General features: G+C 43.3%; 1 protein-coding gene across 1 annotated transcript in view; it reads left to right on the top strand.

Moving 5' to 3' along the window:
- NR5A1 (nuclear receptor subfamily 5 group A member 1) overlaps positions 1 to 27,274 on the top strand; it is a 426,966-nt gene that overhangs the window by 15,547 nt on the left and 384,145 nt on the right. Inside the window, exon 3 of the mRNA XM_085616228.1 lies at positions 13,111 to 13,252. Coding sequence (XP_085472354.1) covers positions 13,111 to 13,252 — 142 coding nt within the window. The remainder of the gene's footprint in view (positions 1 to 13,110; positions 13,253 to 27,274) is intronic.

Raw genomic sequence — 27,274 nt, 5'->3', positions numbered from 1 at the left:
TCACGCAAAACCCGAGCCCGTGTTCACAGTATCGCCTTTCGAGCTGATTTGCAAAAGGGTGCTTAGGTTTTATTACTATCATGAATGAGGTGTGCTATGGAAGGAGGTATTATTACAGAGCTAACCATCACTGGCAAATTTCAGCATACTTCTACATTTTCAATCATAAGCATAATATTTATTCAATTAATTTTTTTCTGGAAATGTTTCATTTTTTTAAATGATTTTTTACAATGTAGGCTTATAGGATATCTTTGTAGAAAACCATAGCGTGATGTTAACTAATTTTCATTCAGAAAACAGTACGGATTAAATACATTCTAAAACATGTAGTTATCTTCTTCTGTGGGATATGCCCTGCTCCAATCCAGAAAGGGAAATGTTCACCTCCCCCCCTGCTCCTGAAGTCCCAGCAAACAAACATTCGCCGAGGGAGCGGTGGATCCCAGTTCGAAGTAAATATTGTTTGGCTTTTGGTAACCAATCAGGTTGCAGCCTTAGATTCAGATTTTGGTAATGGAAATGCTCATGGAACAGAGAGACATATGCCCACATCATCTGTATGGTCTTTTTTGAGTAGCAGTTTTTGGAAAAAAATTCTAAGCAGATTGATACTTAAACAGGAGAGAGTACTCTGTCTGCATACCAAATTCGATGCTTCTTCACTTGCCTATGGGCATCTCTGCTGCCACTTTCCGGCTTTCTCTATGGGAGATTGAAAGGGAAAAAAGAAGCATTTTAGACCCCCCTATAACTCCACAAGAACAATCTCTATACAACTTTCCCAGATCTTTCATTGATTGATGTTTCTTTAAACATTTTATGTAGTGTGCTCAAAGAAGCCAAAGAAATTAGCATTATATAGCTTTTCATGGTATTGACAACACCAATGTGTATGAGTTCTATTTCTGACAATTCACTCTCTCATAATCATCATTTTTGGACGTAAATCATTCACTGTGTAACTAGTTCTCCACTTTTAGTTTTGGGAAACATGAGGGTTTCATGAAAAATTATATTTTATTACTTAATTTACAGGTAATCTTTTGTTTTGTCAAAAATATAAAGGTAATTTCAATATACTCAATTCTACTTAATTGTGGCCATTGAGGCAAAGATTACTAATGAATGCCACAGATTGCAATGGCTTAGATGAATGTGGATCAAACTACTACCTTTTGTGCTGTTTCACACTTTATTATAATCAACATCAATTTCTGTTATGAAAACATTATTCAATTTCTTTGCCATTTCACTTTGTTGTACTTTTTCTGTTTCTTGATTTTACAGATCCCATTTTGGATATATCATTGATTCCTTAAATATAGCAATTGTAAATCATTGTATTCATTCCAAAAAATTGGATGTAAACCCAGTCACACTGACCAAATCTTCTACGTTTTGTGTATAATGTGAAACACATATTGAAAATGAGACATGTATTGACATCATCTTCACATAACCAACCTGAAATATATTGTACTTTCAATTGTAGTTGGACTGAGGGTGAATTTTGTTATTGGTGCTGTAAATAATCCTAATTAGTGAATTTTAGAGATTGTCAATCATTGTTTCAAATCATAACTGTATTGGCATTTGTTTTCTCAGCAATTTAGAGATTTTGCAAAACACATATTTAGAAATGTCTGTAGTGTGTTTCGCTCTCACTTGCAGTCCCTTCTAGCACTATAGCAACTGTTCTTCACCTTTTAACTTCTGGTGATCCCACTGAATCATTACTGGGTCCCGGGGACCCCAGTATAAGCAATTTTCTATGATTTGAATCTCAAAACAATACACAAATATACACAAATAAGCATAGTTCGAACAGATTCAAAAATGCAGAATTATTTTACTTAATTCACAAAAAATAGAAAATTAAATTTTTAAATTTTAATGGGAAGGTTGGAGATTTTCATACTGTGGTTTTGGTTTCTAAAAGACAAAGCGTTATGCTAGACTCTAACATATCACTTTATCTTTTTTGCACTTAGTGCATTCTCTCTTTTTGTCTATACTTACCAGTGCTTCAATTGAGTCAATCAGTTGTCCTTATTAGATTCTGTTTACTGTGTTTGCATTTCTCCCACTGATCAGGATAAGGATACCAACTTAATGTTTAACCTCCAGTTTCACAATGTTTCGCATTTACAGAGTGTTTAAATATTTTACATTTTAAATTTTGCTCTTTTTTGTACATATTACTTTAATAAGTACTAATAAATTATGTAATTTTGTAACAGTCGGGGACCTCTGAGTAGGCGTTGTGGACCCTCAGGGATCCACTGACCATATGTTAAGAAACTCAGTGCTAGATCATTGTAATTGATAGATCAGGACAGTATAATTAATCTAAGATGGACAGAGTAGTTAGAGTCAAACTGGGTTGTTGGGAACCCCTTTCACTATTATTCTTCAGGTACATTCCAGTGGTGAAAGGTCTGAATTGATTCATAATCAGAACAGCTCTTTTTCAGGAATTTTCTGTTGCAATGACTAGTTTCGTTCCTTAGGATCTGATTCATCTTCTTTTAGAGTTTGGGTCTTCATACTCAGCGGGTACTGCCTTCATGTTTCAGAGATTGTAGATCTGTGACCGTTGAGTACCCGCAGAACGTGTGGATATAGCCAGTTGGAACAGTACTCAAAGCCTCGTCTTTGGTAACGTCCTCTTTGCTGTACCTACAACAGACAACAATGTGATGGAAGGAATGCTTGAATTAATCTCAGCCATTGACTATTGCTCAGGGGCTCCTCCTGGTCATGAATTGTCTATCACCATGACACTATAGACAGAGACCTGCAATATGCAAACAGTTTTTGTCGTACTCTAATAGGAACAATAGAGCCTCGACTGCCCGACCAGGTCCCCTCGCCTTGGTGAGACTTATCCACTTCGAGAGTGATGGAGTTCCGGATGTTCATGTATCAGAGGAAGCCCTTTGTTATCTGCTATCGGAGAAGGACATGTACTAAGTGTCAGACGGGTTAACCTTCGTGAATCTAGCCTTGAGAACTAGGACACAAGCCTGCATGGAGTTACTGAGCACCGTGGTGGCTTGTGCAATGAATCTTTCAAGAATGTATTAAATGAATAATATGAAATTAAGCTAAATTAAATGAATACACCTCTTTAACTGAATAAATTGAATCAACTAAACCATCTAGCAAGTGCATTTTTTAAAATTGTACATTAGCCAACCATCCAACTTGAATTACGTATAAGTGCTTCTGTCAGCAGCGGTCCGTGGAGGGAGTTCCGTGGGGCGGAAAGGCAGGGCGGGGGAGGGGCAGGGTGGGGCGTACTAAACACCGGAATATGGATAATTGGAGGTAAGTAAACAATTAAATAAATAAAACGAATTTCGTAGCACGTGCTGCACCGTATTTTGCGATGCAGCGCGCGCAAAGGAATTCGTTTTATTTATTTAAATGTGTACTTACCTCCGTTCATCCATATTCCGGTGTTTACATTTCCCCACCCTGCCCCTCCCCCGCCCCGCCCCGCCTCTCTGCCTCACCGAACTCCCTCCACGGACCGCTACTGGTGGTCATGTTTGGAGGAAAGTAAAAAATTTAAAGTGCCCTCAGATAAGCCTCAGCTTAAGGGCCATTGCTTCATCCTAAGGCAAGGCAAAGTAAACATACAGAAAATAGTCCTTGGAAAACAACAAATGCACACAGAAGAAATAACACATGTACAAGGGGAAGTCGCCATGGGCATGACAAACCCACCAAAAGGTGGGACAAATCAGCCAATTCACCACACAAAAGAAACACGTTTTGAAAGGCACAGGAAGGAACCAATCACAAGCGATGGGTGTGCCTCTAGCCGATACAGTAGCTACAGCAGATCTCGCCGAGCAGCGTATGCGGGCTGCCTAGGCTCGACCTAAAAAGAGGGTGGTTTAAGACACGCAAGCTAAAATGTTGTATTGAACACAGCATGCCGCCTCACCGGCCTTTTGGTGCCACTCTATAGGTTTTCTGCAATCGAATCTAGGCATATCCCACAAAAACACACACATACCTGTAACAAGACAGGTCTATTGGCTTTATTTATGCTTTGTTAGTTGGTTCAGAAAAATGAATAAAGGCAATGATTTTGTTGTGAATAATTACGATTGGCATATATACACTCATCGTTCTGTGCTCTCTGCAGAGAGGCCAAGTATCGAATGTGCTCACCGTTATGACCCAAACACAGGCAGGTTTAGAACTGCTTTCTGCCTCAACTTCAGAGCTCCCAACCAAGCACCGTCATAAACACCTACCAACAACCTGAACTCACTCAAACACCTGGAGGCGTTTTAGGGAATGTATGATGAAATAACCCTTAAAATGTAAACAGGGATTGCATCACAGACGTGGAAGACATTGTAAGGAACTGTAGGAAATTAACAGAACCTGTTCGTTCTCTGTTTTGTATTCCCCTATATAGACACTGTATTATTAGCACATATTATGGGATGTCGAGATTTGCTCAGCCAATCCCAATGCTTGGAATTCCGGCACTAACTACTGTTGTTTTTCTGCATTCGGTGAAGCCGGGACAATGAATTTATTTTTCTTCAGTAGGTGACCTTAGAGAGAGGGTGATACTGCTCTTATTGCCTAGATGCTTTCGAGCATTAACAGATGTTAGTTGCCCTTCTCCTCATTATGACGCCTGCCTTTGACTCAGGCCCATGAGTGTGGGGGCTAGGGGCAGTTATGAGCAGTTAACTCTCCGAGGAGAGGGTAAAAGGCCTTAACTATTTCCCTTCAGATTCCCACGGACACATAGATGAGTTATTTATCCACGAAGGTGCTCAGCTTATAAGCTAATTACATCTCTACAGCAGCTCAGGTAGGTTAGCCCTATGGGGAATTTATGACGAGGTCCGCGTCACTAATGGCTCCCTAAAAGTTATGTAGAAAACAAATCCATAGATCACTTGCTTCAGTGACCCTCCAGTGACCTTGAAGAGTGTGTTGACTTCGATGTACCATGACTCAAACACGATTTATAATTAGGGCCTTATGGTATTTATTGATGGTTGTGACATTTCCATCTATATCCATAATTATTTTTTCTCATTTTAAATCTATATATCTATGTCTCTATCTATATCTAGGTATATATATGTGTGTGTATATATATATATATATATATATTCACTGAAAAAACCATATGTTTCACACATGTTATAGTTAGCGGAAATTTTACTGATAAAAAACCAATGAAATTCCCCCGTTATAGTTAGTGCAGGCAACTATAACTCACGCGACCGCAATCCTCTGCTGATGCTAATACTGTATTTAGACACTTATTTGCCCATGTCTTCTTCCATACATTTTTAGCTATACATATATTACAAATATTTTTTTTTCATAAAGACACATATGTCATCAGCAGAAGATTGCGGTCGCGTGAGTTATAGTTGCCTGCACTAACTATAACGGGGGAATTTCATTGGTTTTTTATCAGTAAAATTTCCGCTAACTATAACATGTGTGAAACATATGGTTTTTTCAGTGAATTTGCAAGGTTTTTTAAATGCTAATTCCTAACTATAACGTGTGTGAAACCTATGGTTTTTTTCAGTGAATTTGTACGGTTTTTTAAATGCTAAGTTAATTTACGCCATTCGTGGCGTGCACGCCCACTTAACGCAGTTCGTTCCGTGCGCGCACGGTGCGCTTCGCGCACCGTGCGCGCACAGTGAGCACGCGGTGCGCTTCGCGCACCGCGCGCCCACTTTACGCAGTTAGTGCCGTACACGCAAGGTGGGCACGCGGTGCGCGTAGCGCACCGTGCGCACATGGAGGACATATTATGCGCTTCCTTGTGATAGGTAATCTGTTAAATTTAATTTGTAAGTGATGACAATAATACGCCATGCACAGAGAGTGTTTTTTTTTTTTATTAAATTTTAGCGTAAGCGCACCGTACGCGTACGGTAAGCGTAATCGGCGAAATTTTCAAAAAATAAAAATTTACCGTTTTTGGCCTTAGGGGATCTTTGAGGACTCAACTAACATGGCTATGTGCATGGGCGCTGTCTAAACAGCCCCTTTATATGTTTTTTGCCTTTGTTTACAGCCCCCCCTCAGAGTGCGAGAGAGAAAATGGCGGCCGCCGCTTCCTGGTTTCGACCGATTCGAATGTTTACTTAGATGTAACAGCCAATTAGAATCGCGCTCGCGCACGCCACCGTACGCGTACGGTAAGCTTACGGTAAGCGTACCGTAAGCTGGCTCAGATATATATATTGATTTAAAGGCTATTTTCTCAGAATCTACTGAACAGATTTACACCAAACCTACAAAAGGCACTTCCTTGACCTAGGGACTACCTCTCTGCCAAATTTCTAGTAATTCTGTTCAGCCGTTCGGGCTGTAGCCCTGTCTAAAGGTCCTATGGAAAAATGCATGGGAAAAACGCGTTTTGGGACCCCCCTTTTATCTCAGCCCCCGCTTGACGAATCCCCCCGAGACTTTCAGGGTAGGAGCGGAGCGTAGCGCCCCACCTATTTTGAGAAATTCGCGAGGATTCGTCAACCGGCGCCAAAGTTATTCAAAATAGAATGTTGCGGATTTCCTATGGAAAAGGGGTCCTAACTATAACTACCTACTGGCGACCGCCAGTAGGTAATATATATATATATATATATATATCTTACGGTTGTTGAAAGAAGGAAGTTGTACGTAGCTCATTTGCACATGTTGTTACCCGTACATCAGCCCTCAGCCAGCTGTTGGTTCCCAGTGGTCCCCTACAATAAGACAGTCCCGGCTCCTGAAAACATCAGCATCGCAGCATTAGAACTTGTGTAGATCTAAGGCTGTAAGAGCTTCATTAGAAAACCTTCTTCCTATAGCATCACATGCTATGTCATAGCTATTCGATTACCAGTCACGATCAAAAGCACACCCACACACTCAGAAAAGATACCGCTTTGTATTTTCCATTTGTTAACAATAAATTCAGGGAATACATTGTTTTCTGTTCTGCGTTTATATGTAAACATCACTAAAACTTGGGAGCCTTATTTATGCTACATTTTACTTAAAACACATCCTTCTTTCTGCCCGTATAATTTTTTTCTATCAAAATCTGTCTTACAAATTCCTTTAAAAGTTAGTTCAGTTCCAATATGTTTATTAGGTTCAGTGCCTACAGCTGGAAGGCCTCAATAATTAAATAGTGGTAAAACACACCTGGTTTCAACTGCATATGTCACCAAAGGTAGGCCTTCCTGTGGAGCGCAGGGGCTCTTCCAGCCTTGTAGAGGAACAGGACAGGAGGGTAACAGAAGGACACTACATTGAAACATAGCTACGGACTCCGCTTCTCCATGTGTTCTGAAGGAGCGTTGCTTGGCCCGCTCTACCAAGGCAGCTCATCACACTCTTACTCTGACTTACCTGCAGGATACCACACACCCTGCCAGTAAGTCACCCGCGAGAAGTGTTCTAACTACCCAGGAGGGCCCTTGAAAACTCGACCTGCGAGAACATGAAACTCTTCATGAATGTGGATGTCACTGATAGACCACCCACTCTTTCGGTTTTTACCACCCACTCTTTCACGGTTTACCAGCCGCTCATTTAGTTTTCACCACCCGCTTTTTCAGTTTTTACCACCTTCCTGCTCTTTCAGTTTTTACCACCTGCTCTTTCTGTATTTACCACCTGCTGTATCAGTTTTTACAACCCTCTGTTTTAGTTTTTACCACCTGCTCTTCCCGTATTTACCACCCACTCTTTCAGAATTTGCCACCCGCTCTTTCAGTTTTTACCACACTCTGTTCAAGTTTTTACCACCTGTTCTCTCAGTATTTGCCACCTGCACTTTCAGTAGCTGCCTCCCACTCTCAGGTTTTGCCACTCACTCTTTCACTTTTTCCACCTGCTCTTTCTGTTTTTGATACCTTCTTTTCCAGTTTTCCACTTCCTGCTATTGCCAGTATGCAGGCCTCTCACTTCGCTCTCGACAAATCTACAGTTTCTACAGACAGCACTTCAGCTAGGACCTGGGCCAATTTGCCCCAAAGGGCTTCAGCAAGAATGCCTGTTAGGTGCCCTCGCAGAGTCTCCGTGAAGGAGGGCCTGTTCAACCCCTCTTGACTGGGCAGGATCTGAAGGTGCGGAACTTGTCTCTGACATGCCTCCTTAGAATTTTCCCCATTAAATTTCAAGGAGTTCTCTTTTTCTCTCTTCCTCCCTGCCAGTGGCGACTGCTCCCGAAAAGTAGCAGTGGCGCGGGGAAGGGGGATTAGGGGAATAAGAGGGAGGAGGGGGGGTTAAAAAATCAAATCAAATCACTTGACTGCTGGCTGGCCGGCAACCCCCTCTCCTCCGTCTTCTCCGTCTTCTCCGTCCTCTTCCTGGCTTCTTCTCGGAAGCACCCAGGCTCCTCATAGGCAAGGCAGCCTTGTGATTGGTCTGAGCGCTGTGGTTCGGTGCTCAGCCAGGGAATGGGAGCCTGGGCATGTTCTCCACTCAGGCTGTAATGCAGCCTGGGTGGAGAACATTCATGCGCACTTACATAGTGCTCACCATCCCTCCTCCTACTCTGAGAGCAGAGCAGATCCGCTCTGCCAAGACGCCGCAGCAGGAACAAATAAAATTATAACGTCAAGTTATTCTCATTTTATATTTCCTTTTTTTCACTTAAAAAAAGTAGTGGGGCAACACTCCTTCACCTTAATGGAAGAGCCGCCACTGCTCCCTGCCATAGAATGGTTTAATGATGCACATCCCTCATCGGTATTGTTCCTACACAATCCTCACCGATGACTGGCTTCCCTTCTCACCTCCACTGAGTGTCACAGCCCATCCTCAGACGATATTCTCTAGCTCCTGGTGCCTAGTCAGCTTTGGGTTTCTGTGCCTCCGGTGGTGCGAAGCGGCCACTGGCCAACACCGTGAAGAAGTCTTGTCCCTCCTAGCCACCTTTAACAAAATAATTTAAATCCATATTTGTACTTTGAAATGCTTGTATAATATTAATGTATTAATTACATAGAGATTTTTTAAAAAATAAAACTGTTGGTAATGCATCAGAATTGGTCACCATTCAGCTCGGTCACCCTCTGCTCCCATTCTGAAAAAAATGGCATTGGCTACCCAATTTTCAAACTCTGTTGTTTGACACACAAGGTCCTGCATCAATCTCAGCCCAAGTATTTGTGTTCAAAACTGAATCACTATCCGCCTTCGAGACAGCTAAGATCTTCCAATAAAGCCTTTCTTTCGATCCCACATATTCATATGGCTAGATTTGTCGGAAGATCTTTTTCATATCTAGCCCCATATCAAAGGAACAACCTTCTTTCCACATTTGCACGTGTCCCAATTTTAGGAATTTGTCGCTAAAAGCTTCGTTGTTCTAGACAGCTGTCTTATGCCTGTGTAGCGCAGTGCCGAGATACTGCTACTGGAGCGAGTCGTGCACGATGTCAAGTACTAAAGTAAAGTGAAGTACTGATTTTGCCATGGTTGTCAGGATGACAGATTCTGAGGACCAGGATTAGAACCTGGGACCTGCAGATCTCACACAGATTTTAAAAGCAAGCACTTAACTCAGTACCAGTGCAGCTGGTTATCAATTTTTCATGGTCAATATTTTGCGGAGCTCCTCTCTGGTGGTACATACGATTAAAACAGATAGGAGAGATCTAGGTTTATTTTAATTGCCATTTTTAAGTGGCGTGATTAAGGCCTTTGACATTTGAACGCTGTATGATGCTGTATGACAAAGAAACAACATGTTACATTCTGAAAGAACAAAGCGCAAAACAAAAATCCATCAAATGCTTTATTTAATAAATAATACTGAGTCAAATTTTAAACAAAATGTTGAAGTCTCAACAATTTACTGAGTAAAATGTAATCATTCAGAGCGATATATTCAGGGAACAAGAATTCACAAACGCTTTGCAGCTTTCTTCCCCTTGATTACCTCGTCCTGCCACACAATTCAAAAACAACCATGCCACAAAAAAGTTTGGAGCAGATTCGCTAAGTTTTGGCGTAATGAGGAGCAGCAACCAAAGCTCCTGCTCTGCATCAAAAGATATCAAAACAATGGGCCATGTCTACAGATATGTCGCTGTTTGTCTCTCCCGGGACCCTATGGATTGCCGTGCTCCAGTGCACACATGGCTGCAGCAAATGTATGTGGTCTGAAGGTGGCTTTACACTATAAAAATATACTTTAATACTGTCCTTACTATGTATGCGTTGTTCACGCTGAACCAGAAAAATGTGGAGACTCCATTCTTACGTTTGCCTTGAGGATGCATCATTCTTTTTTGCAAATCCCGCTCTACAGCTGTTTGTAGCTAAGGATTTGTATCAAAACCCGTGGTTGGTAGAATGGGACAAACCATGCTTCACCCATGGAAAGTCCATTGATGCACAGTAACGCACAGCAATTCTCACTACTTTGTGTTACTTTAGGCAACTGTCCAATGTAAAGCATGATTTGTGACCAATAGGAAATCCTACCACAATATTTTGTGCTGGTTTGCGGTACATTTGTGGCACAAACCCTGTGCAAAGTTTTAGTACGTCTGGGTCTTACCGTCCGGTGAGCATGGAGAAAATGAGTCTGAAAATCTTAGTATTGCCCATAACCATTTGAAACCCACATTCCTATTATATGCACAGTTCGTGCACATTCAGGAAGGAGGGACCTTTTACATAAGTGCACAGTTAAAAAGAGAAGAAGCATATTCATAAATTAGCTTTGCCCACAAATTTTCACCCAGGTAAATTTTGCAAATGGAGGAATGGCAAAAGGATATGGCAGATTTCAATACTATGGTGAGCAGTAACCATGTTTGTTCCCATACAGCAGTCTAGACCTAGGTCATGACTGCTATGTGCCCTATGGCAGTCATCACCTAGAAGATATAAATTAGCCAGGGAATAAACACATATTCTGGCTGCATAGCGGACTGTATACACCACTGCTCATTAAAGACAGGCACAATGCACCAAATTGTATACCCACACCGTACTTAGGGCCATTTTTTACTAAACGTCTAGTCGCATCTGTTGCAATTTGCATACTGGGTTTTGCAGCCACTAAATTATTTGCGAACCAACCTGGTGATTTGGAGGGGGTTGTAGTACGACCTGCTTAATACATACTTACTTGGCAGGCTTGAAATTGAGGCTTCCTCTGATTGGCTGCAAAGACAGGGATGATGGTCTACAAGGGTCAGCAGCCCACCATGTCCTATCTAAAAAGGAAAACAGAGGGAAAATCCCAGTCAAGCTATCCACTCAATATAATACAGCAGCATTTATGTTCCATTCTGCGAATCCCTACTCAGTGTGCTGAAGTTGGGCCGCGGTTCTTGGGATGGTGAGAAACAAGTCTTTTAATACACTAGAACCCTTTGAATAGCCTACTGGCCTTATGAGCATCTCTGAAACAGACGGTCAGCCTGGAATTTAAAATCCTTTAAAACCATTTCTTTTTACATTGTTTATTTAGAAGCGCTGCAAGCAGAACGCGGTCGGCTGGTCCCAAACTACAAATCCTGCCGAACGGCAGTAAAACCGGCCCCACCCTGCCAGCCCACCAAAACGCCCAGTTGCCGGCCTGCCGGTTCGGCCCTGATTTTTAGCAGTTTTGTGTGTTACGCCATACATGATAGGACATCTTTACATTAGCTTTTTTGAATATCCACATGTAGTTATTGTGATCGAAGTACAAGCCGAGGGAGTAATAATTAGGTTTTCACCACACTCAACACACTATGGACTGAACACAATATATTTTACACCCTTCAGCCTGTGATGAGAAGCCCAGGATGCAGAAGAGTTGACATCTGTGATATCACTTCTGTGATGTGTGTTCTGCATATTTGTATTTACTGTCTGGTGGTGCTTTTTTACGCATTTGAAAATGCATTACCACCCCAATTTGGAATTCAGAAATGTATTCATGGTTTGTGGCTGGAAGGTCAGTCACAAGTCATTGATACTTACGGTACCCATTTGGTCTTTGAAAGGGATGCCCAAAACACGCCCTTTCCAAATACCGATTCTGTAACCATTTACAACGCCATATTACGATTCAAAAGCACTTTTCTGAATTGCAAAATGGGATTAGTACATTCTAAATCAAGGCTTTTGTAGTCACAAACCATACATTTCAGCAGTTCAGAGGATTTGTGACTGAAAGAATTCCTGGTACATCTGCCCCTAGTGTTCTGAATGATTAAATAAAGGTTCAGGGGCCATTAAGGCCCACACCTGCAAATGCTGTTCTCATGTACTTGAGTATTGAGACGGGATGCTGCCGCCATCACCTGGTCCAAGTCACCACGCCCAATTGGGTCACGGGAGCCAATGCAGAACAGTGCAGTCTGTGCGCTTTTGATCCTTTCTTGTGCATAGATAGGGGTGTTGAAAATCCTACAGCAGCGTCTGTGCTCACGATCTGGTCATCCTCTAACCCTCAGTGTTCTCTTGTACATTGATTTGAAATTTCAGCTGCAACTAAGCGAAGGGCAAAATTTGCATTGCTTGTCAGGACCATGTGTTTAGTGTTGTCCTTATAGTTGCTCTGTATTTGCCCTGGCACCACAAAATATCTGATTTGCTTGGATTCTTTACAGGATCTCGCCCTCGCCATTTTCTTTTGGCCTGAATGGCCTTTAGTTTAATTTACCATTTCAACTCCAGTCTCTACAACAGGAGGGGAAGTGTTTGACTTAAAGCCCAACATCCATCCAACAATGCTTTCCTTACGGCATTGACTTGTAACGACTTGCGTGATAAAGGAATGCGTTGTAAAGACGCATTCGTGGTTCGGACCGCATTGTTAAGGCACAGCGTAGTTCGAGGTGCGATGAAAAGGCTCTTTCCCCCTTTTTGATTACAAGATGGAAAAGCGCTGAGGAACACTTTTCAAACTCTTAAATCGACTGTGCATTGGACGTGTTTGTTTCTTTAACCTCCTTCAAAATAGTCACTAAGATGGCACCAACATGCGTGGCCTGGAGATATTTTAAAGACACAGTACAGAATAAAACTCAGCATCCTGCTGGTGGAAACACGTTGCATCATTAATTATTTCCTTGTTTATTCCCCATCTACTGGCAGGGTTTCTTCAAGAGGACAGTTCAAAACAACAAACGCTACACCTGCACAGAAAACCAAAGCTGCAAGATTGACAAAACCCAGAGGAAACGATGCCCCTACTGCCGCTTTCAGAAGTGCCTAACCGTAGGAATGAGACTGGAAGGTAAGGCCGAGACAGAGCACCTTCATCTCTTCAAGGTTAGATTTTCATCTGTGTCCTTCTCTGCCGCTTCTGATTCCAGAGGTTCCGCTCTAGAGAGCTCTCTGAGGTAGGCAAGGGAAGATATCTTTAAAGAACAGGATGTCGATTGAGGTTAAAAATAAAAATATTATTAAAAAATGAGTTCATATGATATAGAACTGAATGTGAAATTATGTGATTGTGGAGCTGGGAACACCAGCATTTTGACTAACAGCGAATATATGACGTCATAAAAAAGACATGAATTAAGGCAACATCGCTAGATGTCTTCCACATGTAATACGTGAAACTTTTCCTACAGTTTCATGTATTATACGAATTACATATGGCGGTGCTCTGCTTGAAAATTGTCCTTTGCTATATCCTCGCTTACCAAAGTCGCAAGAGATACATGTTCGACATATTTTCCATATAGTTTTTATATTCACATCGTAAAATTTGTTAGATTATCGCATTCAGCTGTATCACACATGCAGTTTCAAAGGATCGGGCTGGACCTTTTCACCTCTAACAGGTCTCCGGCAACCAAGAATTACATGTACTGCGTTACATGTAACACGAGACAAAAACAAGCATTGCGTAATATATGTGTAACCCAATAATAAGCAATTACGTGAGGTTAGGCATGTTTTAAATAGAAAATCCATCTGGGCCTACATGAACCCTACAGTGACAATGATCTCACTTATGTGGATGGTGTGTGAGTATATGACGGGGATGCTCGTAGGGTGGCTACACCACTTTAAGGCACATGAATGTAGTTCAGAGTAGATATTGCTCACAGTTGAGTTATTACAAAAAATAGATGCACAAAAGCTCAGAATCCGCTTACAAAATGAATAGTACACCTAAATATGAGTTTGTCAAACTCCTTAAATTCAATAACATTTCTTTAAAAAAAAACAAAAAAACAATGCTCTGTCAGAATCAGTTGCCGTTATTGGGCCTCTGGCATAAATTATTGTTAGAAAAGTAAATCGATTCTTTTAGATCCTACTAATATAAATGCAACAAAACTAATCTCACAATACCAGACGTACTTCAAATTAGTTTATGTTGTCTTTTCCCAGTCACGGAGAAGAGATGTACTTAAAAGTATCCCTGGTTCTAACTGTTGAGCATCTCTTGTAAACTATCACTTTTTTTATCAGCTATTGGAAATAAATCTATTAGCCAGTTCCAGCACAACTTTGAATTTCCATAGTTGAAATTATTACTTATTGAGTAGATGTACCTCAAATTCATGATAGTCCACAATGCCAATCCAGGCATTGAATCTTCAATTTATGTTTTTGGAAGAGGGAGTCTAGTATACCGCCCCCTGCTCTCCTAAAAACGGCCTACATGATCAAATTTACTCCCCAGAATTACAGAATCCCAAAAAGTATTATTTTTAATTGGAAAAAGAGGTTGCAAATCCTGCAATCCTTTCCCCCAGCTGTAAAAGGTTCATTGGCAGTGAAGGGTCCAGTTTGTGGTTTCCCAGGCGGCCGCTGCAGCCCTGGAACCTGTATTACCGCAAGAAGGTGAGTTTAATGAAAACTTGTAAAATCTTTCCAATTGGAGCAACAAGAACAGCAGATGGCACCGGCTCTGAAGAAGGCTGCGCTTCAATCCCTGAAATAAGCTGTCATGGCATGAAGGATGGCAGAGGCATTAGGTGCTCTTGAGACAGGATAAGGAGGAGTTATCAGGATCATGGCTAGAATGATTTGCATACAGTCTTCATATCACCAGGCTTGGAAATGTTATTTGCTACATGGATCCGTTCCTGTGATTGTTCATTTCTTGATTATATTAACCCTGGTAGAAAGCTCTCTTTTTACCATCATATTCTCACTTCTTACAGCTGCAAAAATGATGTATTTGATTGACAGCTGTCACATTTTAAGTGTGTTATTCATCATATTGACTGAGTGTTCTGTGAATTGGTATCTTAATTAAGATACAGGCGGGGTTTCTGCATGAAGCACGCCTGAGTTTGAGGGTCATGAACCTTTTTCTTTTTTTGGGGAATGCAGCCTCTTTGGGTGGGATGGATTGACATTTAATATCATTTACAGGATGACAATGAGTTATTCTCAAAAACAAAATGCGCAGCAGTCACGGATATGCCATAGGTGTCGTGACAGTGATAACCTCATAACGTATGCGCCTTAAGGGAGGAGCAGGGGATTCTGGGTCTTTTCTTTCCCCTGTTTCCACGCCTCTTCTACTCCCACGTCTCCCCTTCCCTTACTTAGAATATGCTTTCCCAGGATTTGGCAGCCACGCTACTCATTGATGCCTGCGGTGGAACTTGGTGAACCTGCTTCAGAAAGACAGTGCACGTGCAAACGGCTTGATTATCCGGCACAGGATGCTTCCAAAAGGGGCCATTTTTGTCATAACTCCTTGTACTCATGTCCAGTATTCCCTCATGATCATGCACTGACGTGCGTGAGTAAATCCCTCTCGAATGATGGGAGAGGGGCTTCCAGTGCAGGTTTAGTTGACCCGGAAATGAAAGAGCCCGTCTGACCCTGGAAATGGTTGGAGATTGTTTTGCTGCCCAGGGCTGGTGTATATCCTTCCCAGGTTGAGAAGAGGAAATGGAACACACCTCAAATTAATAGTAATATTAGCCAAGAGTTCTACATGAGGATTATGTTCTCTCAGTAGAATAAAAAAAGTACAATTACACAAATGTGATGGTATTTTAGCACACATATGTGTTCGCAATGTACAATCATGCAGTGGAAAGGTCTATTCACACGCGAAAGTAATATGTCACAAAAGCTGTCCTGAAGTTCATCTGGAAACCTGTGAATGGCTTTCTAATCTCACCTCTGGACAGTTTCATGAATGAACAAATGTAGCCCTTGCTAGGGGTTGAGTGTGCAGGTTCATGACTGAAGGTCAACGAAGAACATAAAGGCAGACTCTGCGGACGCACATGTATGTTCACCACCAAGTCTGTTTATGACTATATTGCTGCCATTACATCTACTATTGTTGGCCCTGTCAAGATATATTTTTCATGTATTTCACAAATATTTTAACCCCATTCCAACATTACCCTGCATCTGCACTGTTTATTTTATTATTATTTTACCTGTAACACTATTCTATATTTTATCATTTAAATGTTATTTTATGTATTATATTAACATTGATCTACACTATTTGTAATTAACATTTATTTCATTTAATGTATTAATTATTCTATATGTAATCTTATTATCATGTATAACCCTAATTTGAAATGTATAGTTGTTAAATGTACTATTTTCACAATGCTTCTCCTGCACCTAATTCTAACTCTAGAACTTATTTTCTTTTTGCTAATTTTCCTTTAATTTATTAAATTACCTAAAAATTTTCTTTACAATAATCCTATTTTTGATTAGTGTAAATTTGTTTAAAACTATTTCAATACTACGTCTTAGAGAAAATACACAAGCTCTGTCTTTTATATTTAAATGTGTATAGTTTCCCACTTATTTATTTATGTTTTAATTTTCTTGATTGACCTTACCCTTGCTAATTGTAGTTGAAATGAAAATAAAGATAAAATACGTAAATAATCTAGCTGTGTTTTTATTTTACGTTATTAAAGAATTAGGTAAACTTTCTTTACATGTCTCATCCCCAATTTAATTATGTTACTTACCTTAGTTGATCCTGTTATCGGGTATATATTTGCTATGTCGAGCAATCGAGTCAAGTTAGTGACTGGTAAATATGGCTAACTCGATGTAGTGAGGGGACACCGCTAAAACTGCAGATGTTATCTCAAAGTAAATTAAAAAGACAAGAGCAACAAACAGCACTTGAACCTAACAATTGTATGACTCTTTTGAAGGAAAAATAGCTAGAAAGACCGAGAACGAGCAATGGAGTAAGACGTAGGGAGCGAACAATACAGTCCATGTTTATCATGAACTTGTTCTAAATTCATTACAGCAGATAAAGGTTCTGAGAGTAGCAGCTGGTTTCGAATTACAGAAAATCCCAAATATTTGACTTCTCTTTTTAAGGTCTGATGGCTTGCATGGTTTAGTGCCTCCTAGCCAGGGCCGGCTTTAGAGCTGGTGGCGCCCAGTGCGATAATGTTTGTTGGCGCCCCCAATGACAATCTCCACCACGGATTCCTTCAGCACCACCCTTTAACAGAGCCCACGTCTCCATAACCACTCCCTCTCAGATGCATATATAGCGCCACTCATACCAGTGTAGGGTGTCAGAGGACTTTGCATCACACACACATTACACAGAGACAGTCAATCATATGTGTATAACTCAGCGTATAGGAAATGATACATAAGAGAGAGTACCACAAGGTGTAGGAGTGATATGTCATCCATACTGGCAGGCAGAATAGTTTAATAGTGCTTGGTCTGGAGAAGCACAAACTCAGATTTTAAAAAGGAACACCATAGTTGGGGGTTCTCTTTCATAATGAAAATAGATTTCTGACTAAATTAATCCTTTTTGCAACATTAATCTTTGCTTAAATCTATACTTTGCAGGGTTCATGCAGTTCTTTGATAAAAGTTAATAGTTCAGTACACTTACAAAGTGCATAGAATGTAAATAAGTCAAAGGTTTACTGCTTTTAAAAGAGACATCATTTTGTTTCCTGCAATTTATATATTCAAATCCTATACTAGGATTTTAACCTATAAATTGCAAGTAACAAAATGATGTATTTTTTCAAACGAATAACCAACTGACCTATTTATATTGTATGCACTTTGTAATCTGCTCTGTACTTGTTTTCTGCTACAGGCATATAAACCCTCTGCGCTTCTTTATAGTGATTCAAATGCCAAATTAAACAAAACTACGACCTCTCTTCAGGAAGAACATTAATCACAGGATTTATCCTGACATATTTTCGTTGCCCGGAAATTGCTGGAGGAAACGAGCGCGGCAGCAGCAGGTGGTTTAAAATAACAATAAACTTGCAAACTGGCGCCCCCTGGAAGCCAGCACCCGGTGCGGTGGCACCGGGCGCACCTCCCTAGACCCGGCCCTGCTCCTAGCGATACCCATGTAATTATCGAAACTGTTCTGTAGCACTCTTTGATCATGGAAAGCAGGGCTTCTAACTCACCAGTAGGGACACCAGTGAATCCAGAACTGAAGGCCACTTCTAAACCATAAGTGCGTTAGGTACTGTAAAGACACACACCTTATCTTTACCAAAGGCGTGCAAACAAAGGATGGTATTTAAGTGAGTGCATGCTTCAACCATAAGAAAAAACCCTCTTTTTTTAGCTTGTTGTAACACACGATTTGCAATTCTTGGATTGATTTTGAAGGGACGTTGTTGGCTTAGTAAACTTTGGGAACTTCCATGCAAAACAAAATCAACATTTGTTGGTGAATAACATTGCGAATAGGATTTGATTCATTAGTATGCTTTTATTTCCTAAGAAAACTTTGTATTTTGTATAGCTTTTTAGATCTCTGATGTTTCAGCTGGTGCTAAATTGACAAGATATGAGGTAAAGTGCCACACAATGTGCTGTGCAATGCTACCTATCTATTTTTTTTACCTAACTTTTTAATGCCCCAATAGGTCGTTATTCCAGCTGCACCGACTAAAGACAAGGAAACACCTGTGAAATGGTCATGTTGAGTGGCTGGGACACACATGCTTATTGCAAACAAGAGTTCCCACTAAGAAAAACTGCAGCTGTAATCCATAGAAACCCCCTCATCCAAGAGAAGATCTTCCCTCATCACCTACTTAGACAGGAACCCCTTGGCTCTGACTTTATCCACTCTGGAATAAGGCCCAGATTTGCTAACATTTTGTGTTGTGGTTGCGTCACTTTTTGGTGCAGCAACGACTCAAATTATTAGATAGTATTTACTAAGCCTTACTCGACTTGCTAAAAAACAATGTAACACAATGCAGCCCCTAGTGCTGTATTGCAGTACACTGAGGGGTATATTCACAAGAACCTGTGCTAAACATCTCCAAAAAATGTTAACGCAACTTTAGACATCGCAGCCTATCATGGGAAAATAACCCTGTGTCAACGTGGAATTCACAACACGGCGGTACCATGCGATAGTCCGCCCAAAACGCTGACAATGTCCGCGATACAACCACCGTGATGGAGCTAAAAACACAAACCCCAACGTGGAAAAAGACGCAATGTGCCCAAACGCAATAAGAAAGCAGTGACAACCAGCGAGAGGCCAGCAATACCCACGCGTAATGCGGAAGAACAGCATACGTAAAATGCCACTAGAAAACAACATCAACTGCGGAGTACCAAGGATGCACCCTGACTGACTGCAGAGGACAACCTGAACCCCACAATCCCCACGGAGGAACACCCAGGAATACAGGGCCCGTGGAAGGCCAATGAGAAGAGGAAGATGGGGTACAGTCACCAGGAAAACCCGATCATCGCCACGGAAGAGCCAGAACACCACCACCAACTGTACGTCACCTCCAATGTGTCTTGGCAACAAAGAGCCAAAGATGGCACACCACCTTGGACCAAGTGAATGCTGTTGCATGGCAGAGGAGGACAAGGGAAGAGCACAAGAGGCTCTGGACTGATGTGAATGGAAAAATCAAGCTGAAACTCGCTGCCAACACGAAAGCAGCAACGCACCATGGAGGATGGGGACCAGCAGAACACCCGGAGCCGAATGAGAAGTAGAAGATGGATGGTGGCCACAGTCACCAGTTGGGAGATGGTGACAGGATTTGGGGATCCGGACACTGTCCAACATGACCCGACACCACATCAACAATCTGCGCACCGACCAGGGAGGGGTCAGACGGGGGGAGACGGGCACAATGGCACACATGCACAATTAAAGCAGAGCACACTGCACACCCACAATGACTCAGGATCATGTCCCTGTTCCCACGGGAACACTTCAGGACACACACAAACACCTAGTAGTCCCACGTACAGTATGTGCCCAAAGTGGCACCCACCCAACACATCACCAAGCACACAACCAACACATGCACATGTGCGAAACACAGCAAACATGCATATCCATCAGCCACACTGACAATGCAAGAGACACCACATGATGAGTAGCGTGGCACAACACTGAGGTGGCTGAGTGCAGAACACAACCGGAAAGGAGCAGGTCACACTTGGACACAACCACGCACACAAACAACCCCTAACGACAACGCCACATCTGCAGACAAACCATGCCCAAGAATCACAACTTGACAAAGAGCACAAGTTTCCCAAGTCTGCAACATCTCAGCACTGTGTAAGCACAGAACTGACAGGCACACCTCATGAAAGGGACCAGTGGCAGACAAATCAGAGCCGCAGCATACGCACATAAGAATAAGTGCACCTTGACATTGACAACATCCAGGTACAAACAGCAACACCTCCACAACAGAACACAGGACCAACTGGTGCCGCAAATATGCACAACATGGCAAATCACATCTGGCACAGCAGGAAACTGTGACATGACAATGTACAAGTACAACCTGTAACCTACAAATATGTTTAATTCACACATGCTGTGCTTTTGGACATTTTGTACTGTCCCAGGATTGCCAGGGACGGCCACAATGTGACGTGCTCAAGAGAAGAAATTATCAATGATGGTGTTCCTACGGGTCATTCCTGCCGCAGCTGCAGTGGGATGTGGGCCACCTGCCCCATCGTCCCCTTCATCGTCCAGTACTTCTGGAACTGGGATCCATGGGGCATTGGTGCGTACACAGATGTTGTGCAACACACAACATGCAACGATCATCTTGCACACGATGTCTGGACTGTACAGGAGCTTACCACCTGTGCCATCCAGGCACCTGAAATGTGACTTCAACACGCCAAATGTGCGTTCAACAATGCCCTTGGTGTGTATGTGGGACGCATTGTACTGCCTCTGGGCGGGTGTGTTCGGGTCTCGGAGGGTCGTCATCATCCAAGGGCAGAGTGCATACCCTTGATCACCTGTGACAGGGAGAAAACAGTCAATACTTGGTTCGGCAGGATGTGATGGCAGGCCCACTAATCCAGTGACGTCTGTGCTGGCTGTGTGTGGGGTGAATGTAAGCCAGCCCTCAGGGAGTAGCTGGTGCTGGCAAAAACTCAAATAGTCTTCAGGCACCCAGAAATGCAATGTCAGAACAACAAGGGGGGATAACTTGAGTCGCACAGGGTTAGTGGCCCCGGATGCACAGCGGCAGACACGGTCCCACTGCCATAGGACGCTGACCTGCGGGAGACTGGGGTAGGGTCATGAGGGCAGTGCAGGGTCTCGTATGTGACATAGGTGCCTTCCGCAGAGTGTCTCGGGAGAATGGGAGGTCTACCACTAGGGCATGATGCAGAGGGCACATGCCAGCTGTGTCTGCCAACATGGCGGATATGACTGCCACAAACTCATGCCAGACACCAAGTCTGTACCTGCCCGTTGCTGATGACAACCCCCAGGCCACAGGCTCAGACACCAACGATGTTCCGCCTGAGGCTGACGGTCATTCACGGCGCACAGGGTTAGTGGCACCAGTGCTTTTAGTGGATGCTGCCTGCGATGAGGCATGTCCAATAGTGTGGACTTTTCCACATCTTACCCAAGACACAGTTCCACATGAGTGACCTACTGGACCGTAGGGTAGGCCAGAACCCTCATCCACGTGTTGCCAGCTTGCGTTGAACAGGGTTAGTGGCAGCACGTGTCGCAGGACTGCGATATGGAATTATGCCTCACTGATCGAAGGGAGTCTGGTGCTGTGGTCGCTGCCACGGACTTGAGGTCACTGCCATTCAGGACACAGTTCCACATGTGTGACCTACTGGACCGCAAGGTAGGCCAGAGCCCTCATCCACGTGTCGCCGGCTTGCATTGAACAGAGTTAGTGGCGCCACGTGTCGCAGGCCTGTGATATGGAATTATGCCTTACTGATCGAAGGGCGTCTGGTGCTGTGGCCGCTGCCACGGACTTGGGATAACTGCCATTCAGGACTCAGGACACAGTTCCACATGTGTGACCTACTGGGACAAAGCGCACGCCGGTGGAGTATGTGATTGAGAAAGGAGTAATTTGGGCCAGCGGCGTGGGGGTCAGCGATGGTCTGCGGAGGCTGCAGGGGTCGCAGGACTGGAGCTTGGAGCTAGCACCGGCATGTGGTGGGCCCCCTTTGACACACAACGGTATCGGCAGGTGAGCAGTGCGACCTTATAGCGCTGGGGCGGGCAGGCCTGGTCTGGGTATCAGCGTCCTGGGGTGCAGCAGGCGCACAGGGTCGCAGGCTCCGCTGCTCATGGCGTCGGCCTCGTGGCGGACTGCGAGGCGCCGCCCTGTCAGTGACGTTGGCCTTTCTGGGAGTGAACCACGCTTTGCGCCATGGGGTTTTTGTCCACACCCCTGTGCAGCCCTGGCGTACTCCAGGCCAACCCACTATGCTCACGCACACGGGGGGGACGCAGCGAGCGACATTTCCGCTATCTGACCCACGGCCTGGGGTGACATGGTTGCGTCCACTATTCACTACTCTCCAGTCACCAGCAGTTGTGGTCTGCATGGACATATCTGTGGTTTGCATGTCCATGTCTGTCCTGCACATCCACGCTTCACTTGTCATTGTGTACATTCCCATTCACGGGTCACTTGCGTTGCTCGCACATGGCTGCATTCTGCATCTCCACACGTTCAGCTGTTGTGTGGCTGTGGTGCCATGCTATGGCTGTATTGTGTGCAGGGGTAGCCCAGGATCACCATGGAGTAGTGTTGTCGTGTCTGGTAGGTGGTCATGATGATTGAAATGTCGTATGTGGTTTGGTCACGTGTGCCTTCCCACAGTTGTGCGTTGCGTGATGGTGGCTTGAGGTGTGTGGTGTGTTGATTTGACACTTACCAACGAACAGTCCAGTTCCATAGGTGCCAGCCTCAAAGCGCTGGTTGATGATGAACTGTCGGAAGATGATGCTTGGGTAGTTGGCGACGACATTGGTGAAGAGTCCCCGGTGGTCCACTATTGCCTGCACATTGATGGAATGCGTGTGCTTTCTGTTGCTTAGTGGTGTGCAGTATCCGCAGGGGGCACAAGCGGAACATGTGTGCAGTCTATTGCCCCCAACACGGCCGGGAATACATCTATGGCGTAGAAACCTTGCTTGGTCTCCTGCTGTTCCTGCGCTGTGTGGGGGAAGTGAATGTACTGGGGTATGAAGCTGAGGATGGCATCCAGGACAGGTGTGATGAACTTTGATAAGGTTGGCTGTGAGACCCCTCCGACTCTGGCAGTTGTTGGTTGGAAGGTACCAGAGGCCAACGGGTGCAGCGCAGCCAGCAGCTTTGTCTGCGGAGGGATGTTGGTTCTACTCTGTGTTGGGACCGTCAACCTGTGGGCGATGTGGGTCATGATGCAGATGATGGTTGTCCTTTTGAGCCTGTAGTGGGCAATGACTTCCTCGGGCGTTAGGTCTGTGAGACTGGTGCGTTTTCAGTAGGTCTGCTGTCTTCCTCTGCGTTGCCTCTGTGGTGGTCCGGGGTGGTGGCGGTCCTGGGAGTGGTGGCGGTCCTGGGAGTGGTGGCGGTGGGTGTTATGGCCCTGTTGGGGCTCCGAGCTGCATGAAGAGTAGCTCCATGGCATTGTTTGTTCTTCGGGTGTGGCTGTGTGCGGGGCTCCATTGTCTACTGCAGGTAGTCATCCGGCTTCACACCTGCCGGAGGCAGGGGTAAAATACCTGCTGCTACCGCGGCTTATCTCGTGTTTCTGACTCGCATTGCGGGTCTGGCAGTTCGTTGTGAAAGTGGTGTTGTGTTTTTTCGTGTGTTTTTGCACGGGAACGCCTACTCTGCATCTCATTAGGGTTAGGTGGTGGTGTCCACCGTGGAGGTACATTTTGGGGCAGTTATCGCGGGAATACTGGCGGTGTCTGCAGTTTACACAGGTTTGTGAATGGGGTGTTAAATGTATCTCCACTTTTGATGCGTTAATGTGGGGATAAATCTGAGATAAGTCCTTGTGAATATCCCCCTGTGTCTGGTAGGTGTTTCAGGGTTAGTGCATAGGCTAGTAAATCTGGAAATGTGTAAGAATGATATGCCATACCCACTGAGGTATCCCGATGAGGAATACCTTTCTTTCTATGCATGTTGCATTCTGAATCCACCACACAAAGAGGAAATTGCATCCCTTCCTGTTCAAAAGCAATCATGCCGGCTTTGGCGCTAGGTAGCTACAAGTCCACCAGCACAGTGAAAGAGTTGAAGAGCATCATATCTTAGTAGTAATGGCACTCTTCAGCTCTCTCCCACTCACGCAACACAGCAACTTTGTCTGCTGCCGTACGTTGCCTGAACTTTTGGCAACTATGCTCCTAAATCTTTACTATTTGTCATCTGCCTTCCCATGCGATGAAAAAAAAGGGCCAGTTACCCAGTGGATTTCCTGATTTGTCTACAGTGGCGGCTGGTGAGGAATGGTGGTCGGGGAAAAAAGAGGCTGAGGTGATGCAGAATTCTGGTTGCAGAAGGACCTCTGGCCATTCTCAAGCATGAATGGTTGAACCTGAGTTTTACAGAACTGAAATCCATAGATAGGACCACAGATAAACCCTCTTTCGATGCCATCACTCCTCGACATTGGGGCATCCAACCTAAGTCCAGGACAGCCAGATTCATGCTATGTTTTTAGGACATTAAAGCAACTTTTAGGACATTAAAGCAACCCAGTATTCCTGGGAACCTTGGTTCACAATCATGCATCACTTTATTGCCTAATTACAAACAGGAAATTAAAATGACTGTTGTTTCTGTTTTTTCCAAGTTTGTTTATTGTCTTTGCCAAGGAAGCACAGGCTTAAAACTGGGAACCAATGTTCCTGGTTTCATGTCTTAGGATACGCACTAATGAGGCAAAGGATGTCATTTTAGGTTTTTTGGTCCCAATGCTTAAAGCTATTGGTGCATGTTCATCAGACGTACCCCACAAATAGCATCACTCGCCCAAGGAGTCTTATTCACGAGAGCAGACCACTTTTCTTTCCTTATGACATATTTTATTGAGTGTGTTACATGAACATGTTACACAGACACATGTATTTTACCATTGTTGTATAAAATTCAGCTCAGCATATCCCAAAACCACAGTGAAGCTACACATTGATGTGTTTCATGAGCCAAGTGACCCTTACAGCTGTGCTCCCACAGCCCCTCAATACTTCGGCAGGCCCATCCATGCAGAGACACTTCGGATTCCCCTTCCATCCATTTCTTCCTGAATCCTCCTTTACCTACTGCTGCCAGTACCCTACTTCCTTCTAGATCCTGGTGCACCATCCACCTGGCCCAGATCTTTTTAGACTTTTTTGGCAGTACCTTCCTGTGTAAATCACCCTTTCAGCAGCCATGCACCAGTCCATGCAGTGGAACCATGTGTTATGCAGCTCCCAGCGCTGTTCCAGATCTCTCTTCGGGACCAGTAAGCGCAAGTTCATAAACAGTTTCTTGTGATCAATCTTTCCTCAGTGGAGTAACAGAATTTGAAGGGGACCACTTGCAAAATTCTTTGAAGGGGCCACACACGCTCCGAACCCAGTCAGGAGCTCTCAGACCAGGGGCCCATCGCCCATCGCCCATGCAGAGTGCTGTAAACATGGAGACTCTTAAGTGATGAATGGCCCCTTTTTAATTAATGACCTCAGGGTATGGTGAATCTATATGTATTTAAATGCCAGATGTAATATGTAGCATACCTATATATTCTACATATTATATCTGGTGGACAGGAGGGGCCCGTGCAGGGTGGGGCAGTATGAGGGTGAAATCGAGAGACAAGGGAATATGAATTATTTATTTAATTTTCCCTCACCGTCGTCTGTCGAGTCCTCCCCAACCCCATCCACCGCCCCACTCCTCTTACCTGCACGGGCTGCTCCTGCTGGTGCAGACATATTATATCTGGTATTTGTTTAATTTAGACCCCGACATGTCTTTTCTCAACAATAAATCAGAGTCTTGCAATTCCCATGCCCATAACCATTAAATGTTAGACATCAAATGGCCTTTAGTAGTTCCTTCCACTCCCCTAATTCAATCAACATTATTTCCAATAAAGAGGACTTTTCATTATGGCCAATGCCCTCACACCATCTTAAAATACTACAAACTACCCATTCTTTATCAATTATAAGACCAATATATGTTTGGGCATATATGTATGTTGTGATGCATAGATTATTTATTAATATGTATACCTACACACTAATGTTAAAAATAAAGATAATTTGTTAGACCTATGCTTTTGCCAAAACAAAATCCTTGAGTGGAGTTTACCTTAAATTAAATTTTAATTATGAATAAACTCGTCAAAAGTATGCGTTTTCAACAAACATTTGATAGCTAATCTGAATAATGGGATTTGACCACAGAAAACACCAGAAACATCATCCAACCCTGCACTAGATAGACAAAAACTACCATGAACAATGGGGTATACCTTATCTTTACCTTCCTTGGTGCCTACTTCACCAGAGCTTTACAAAGCAATATCTTCTTCCTCACACATATTTATCTATTTTTTTTAACGTTTTCTTGATGAAGAAATGGATGACATACACCTAAAGGAAATATATCTAAGGGAAGCAACAGAATTACATTAGTAACAGCTGATATAACTAACTGAAGGGGTACAAACTCGCAGTAGCACAAACAAGGGAGTAATAGCAAAGTTCTAAATGAAATTTAACAAATAAACATGCCAACCTCCATGGAAATACAACTACTGCCACTACTACTAATACTACTACTACTACTACAACTACTACTACAACTACTACTACTACTACCACTACTACTACTATTACTACTACTACAACTACTACTACTACTAATAATAATAATGATTGATCTATCATCAAGGAGACAATTGAAAAGGAGGAAGGAACAAAGAGACAAATAAAGGGACAATTGACAACGAAGACCTAAGGGAAGAGATGCCCAAGATATAATAAAAAATAAGTCATAATTTATACTTA

The sequence above is a fragment of the Triturus cristatus genome, chromosome 1_2 (genome assembly GCF_964204655.1).
Source record: "Triturus cristatus chromosome 1_2, aTriCri1.1, whole genome shotgun sequence".
Lineage (NCBI taxonomy): Eukaryota > Metazoa > Chordata > Amphibia > Caudata > Salamandridae > Triturus > Triturus cristatus.
This window is presented reverse-complemented; position numbering and strand designations above follow the sequence as displayed.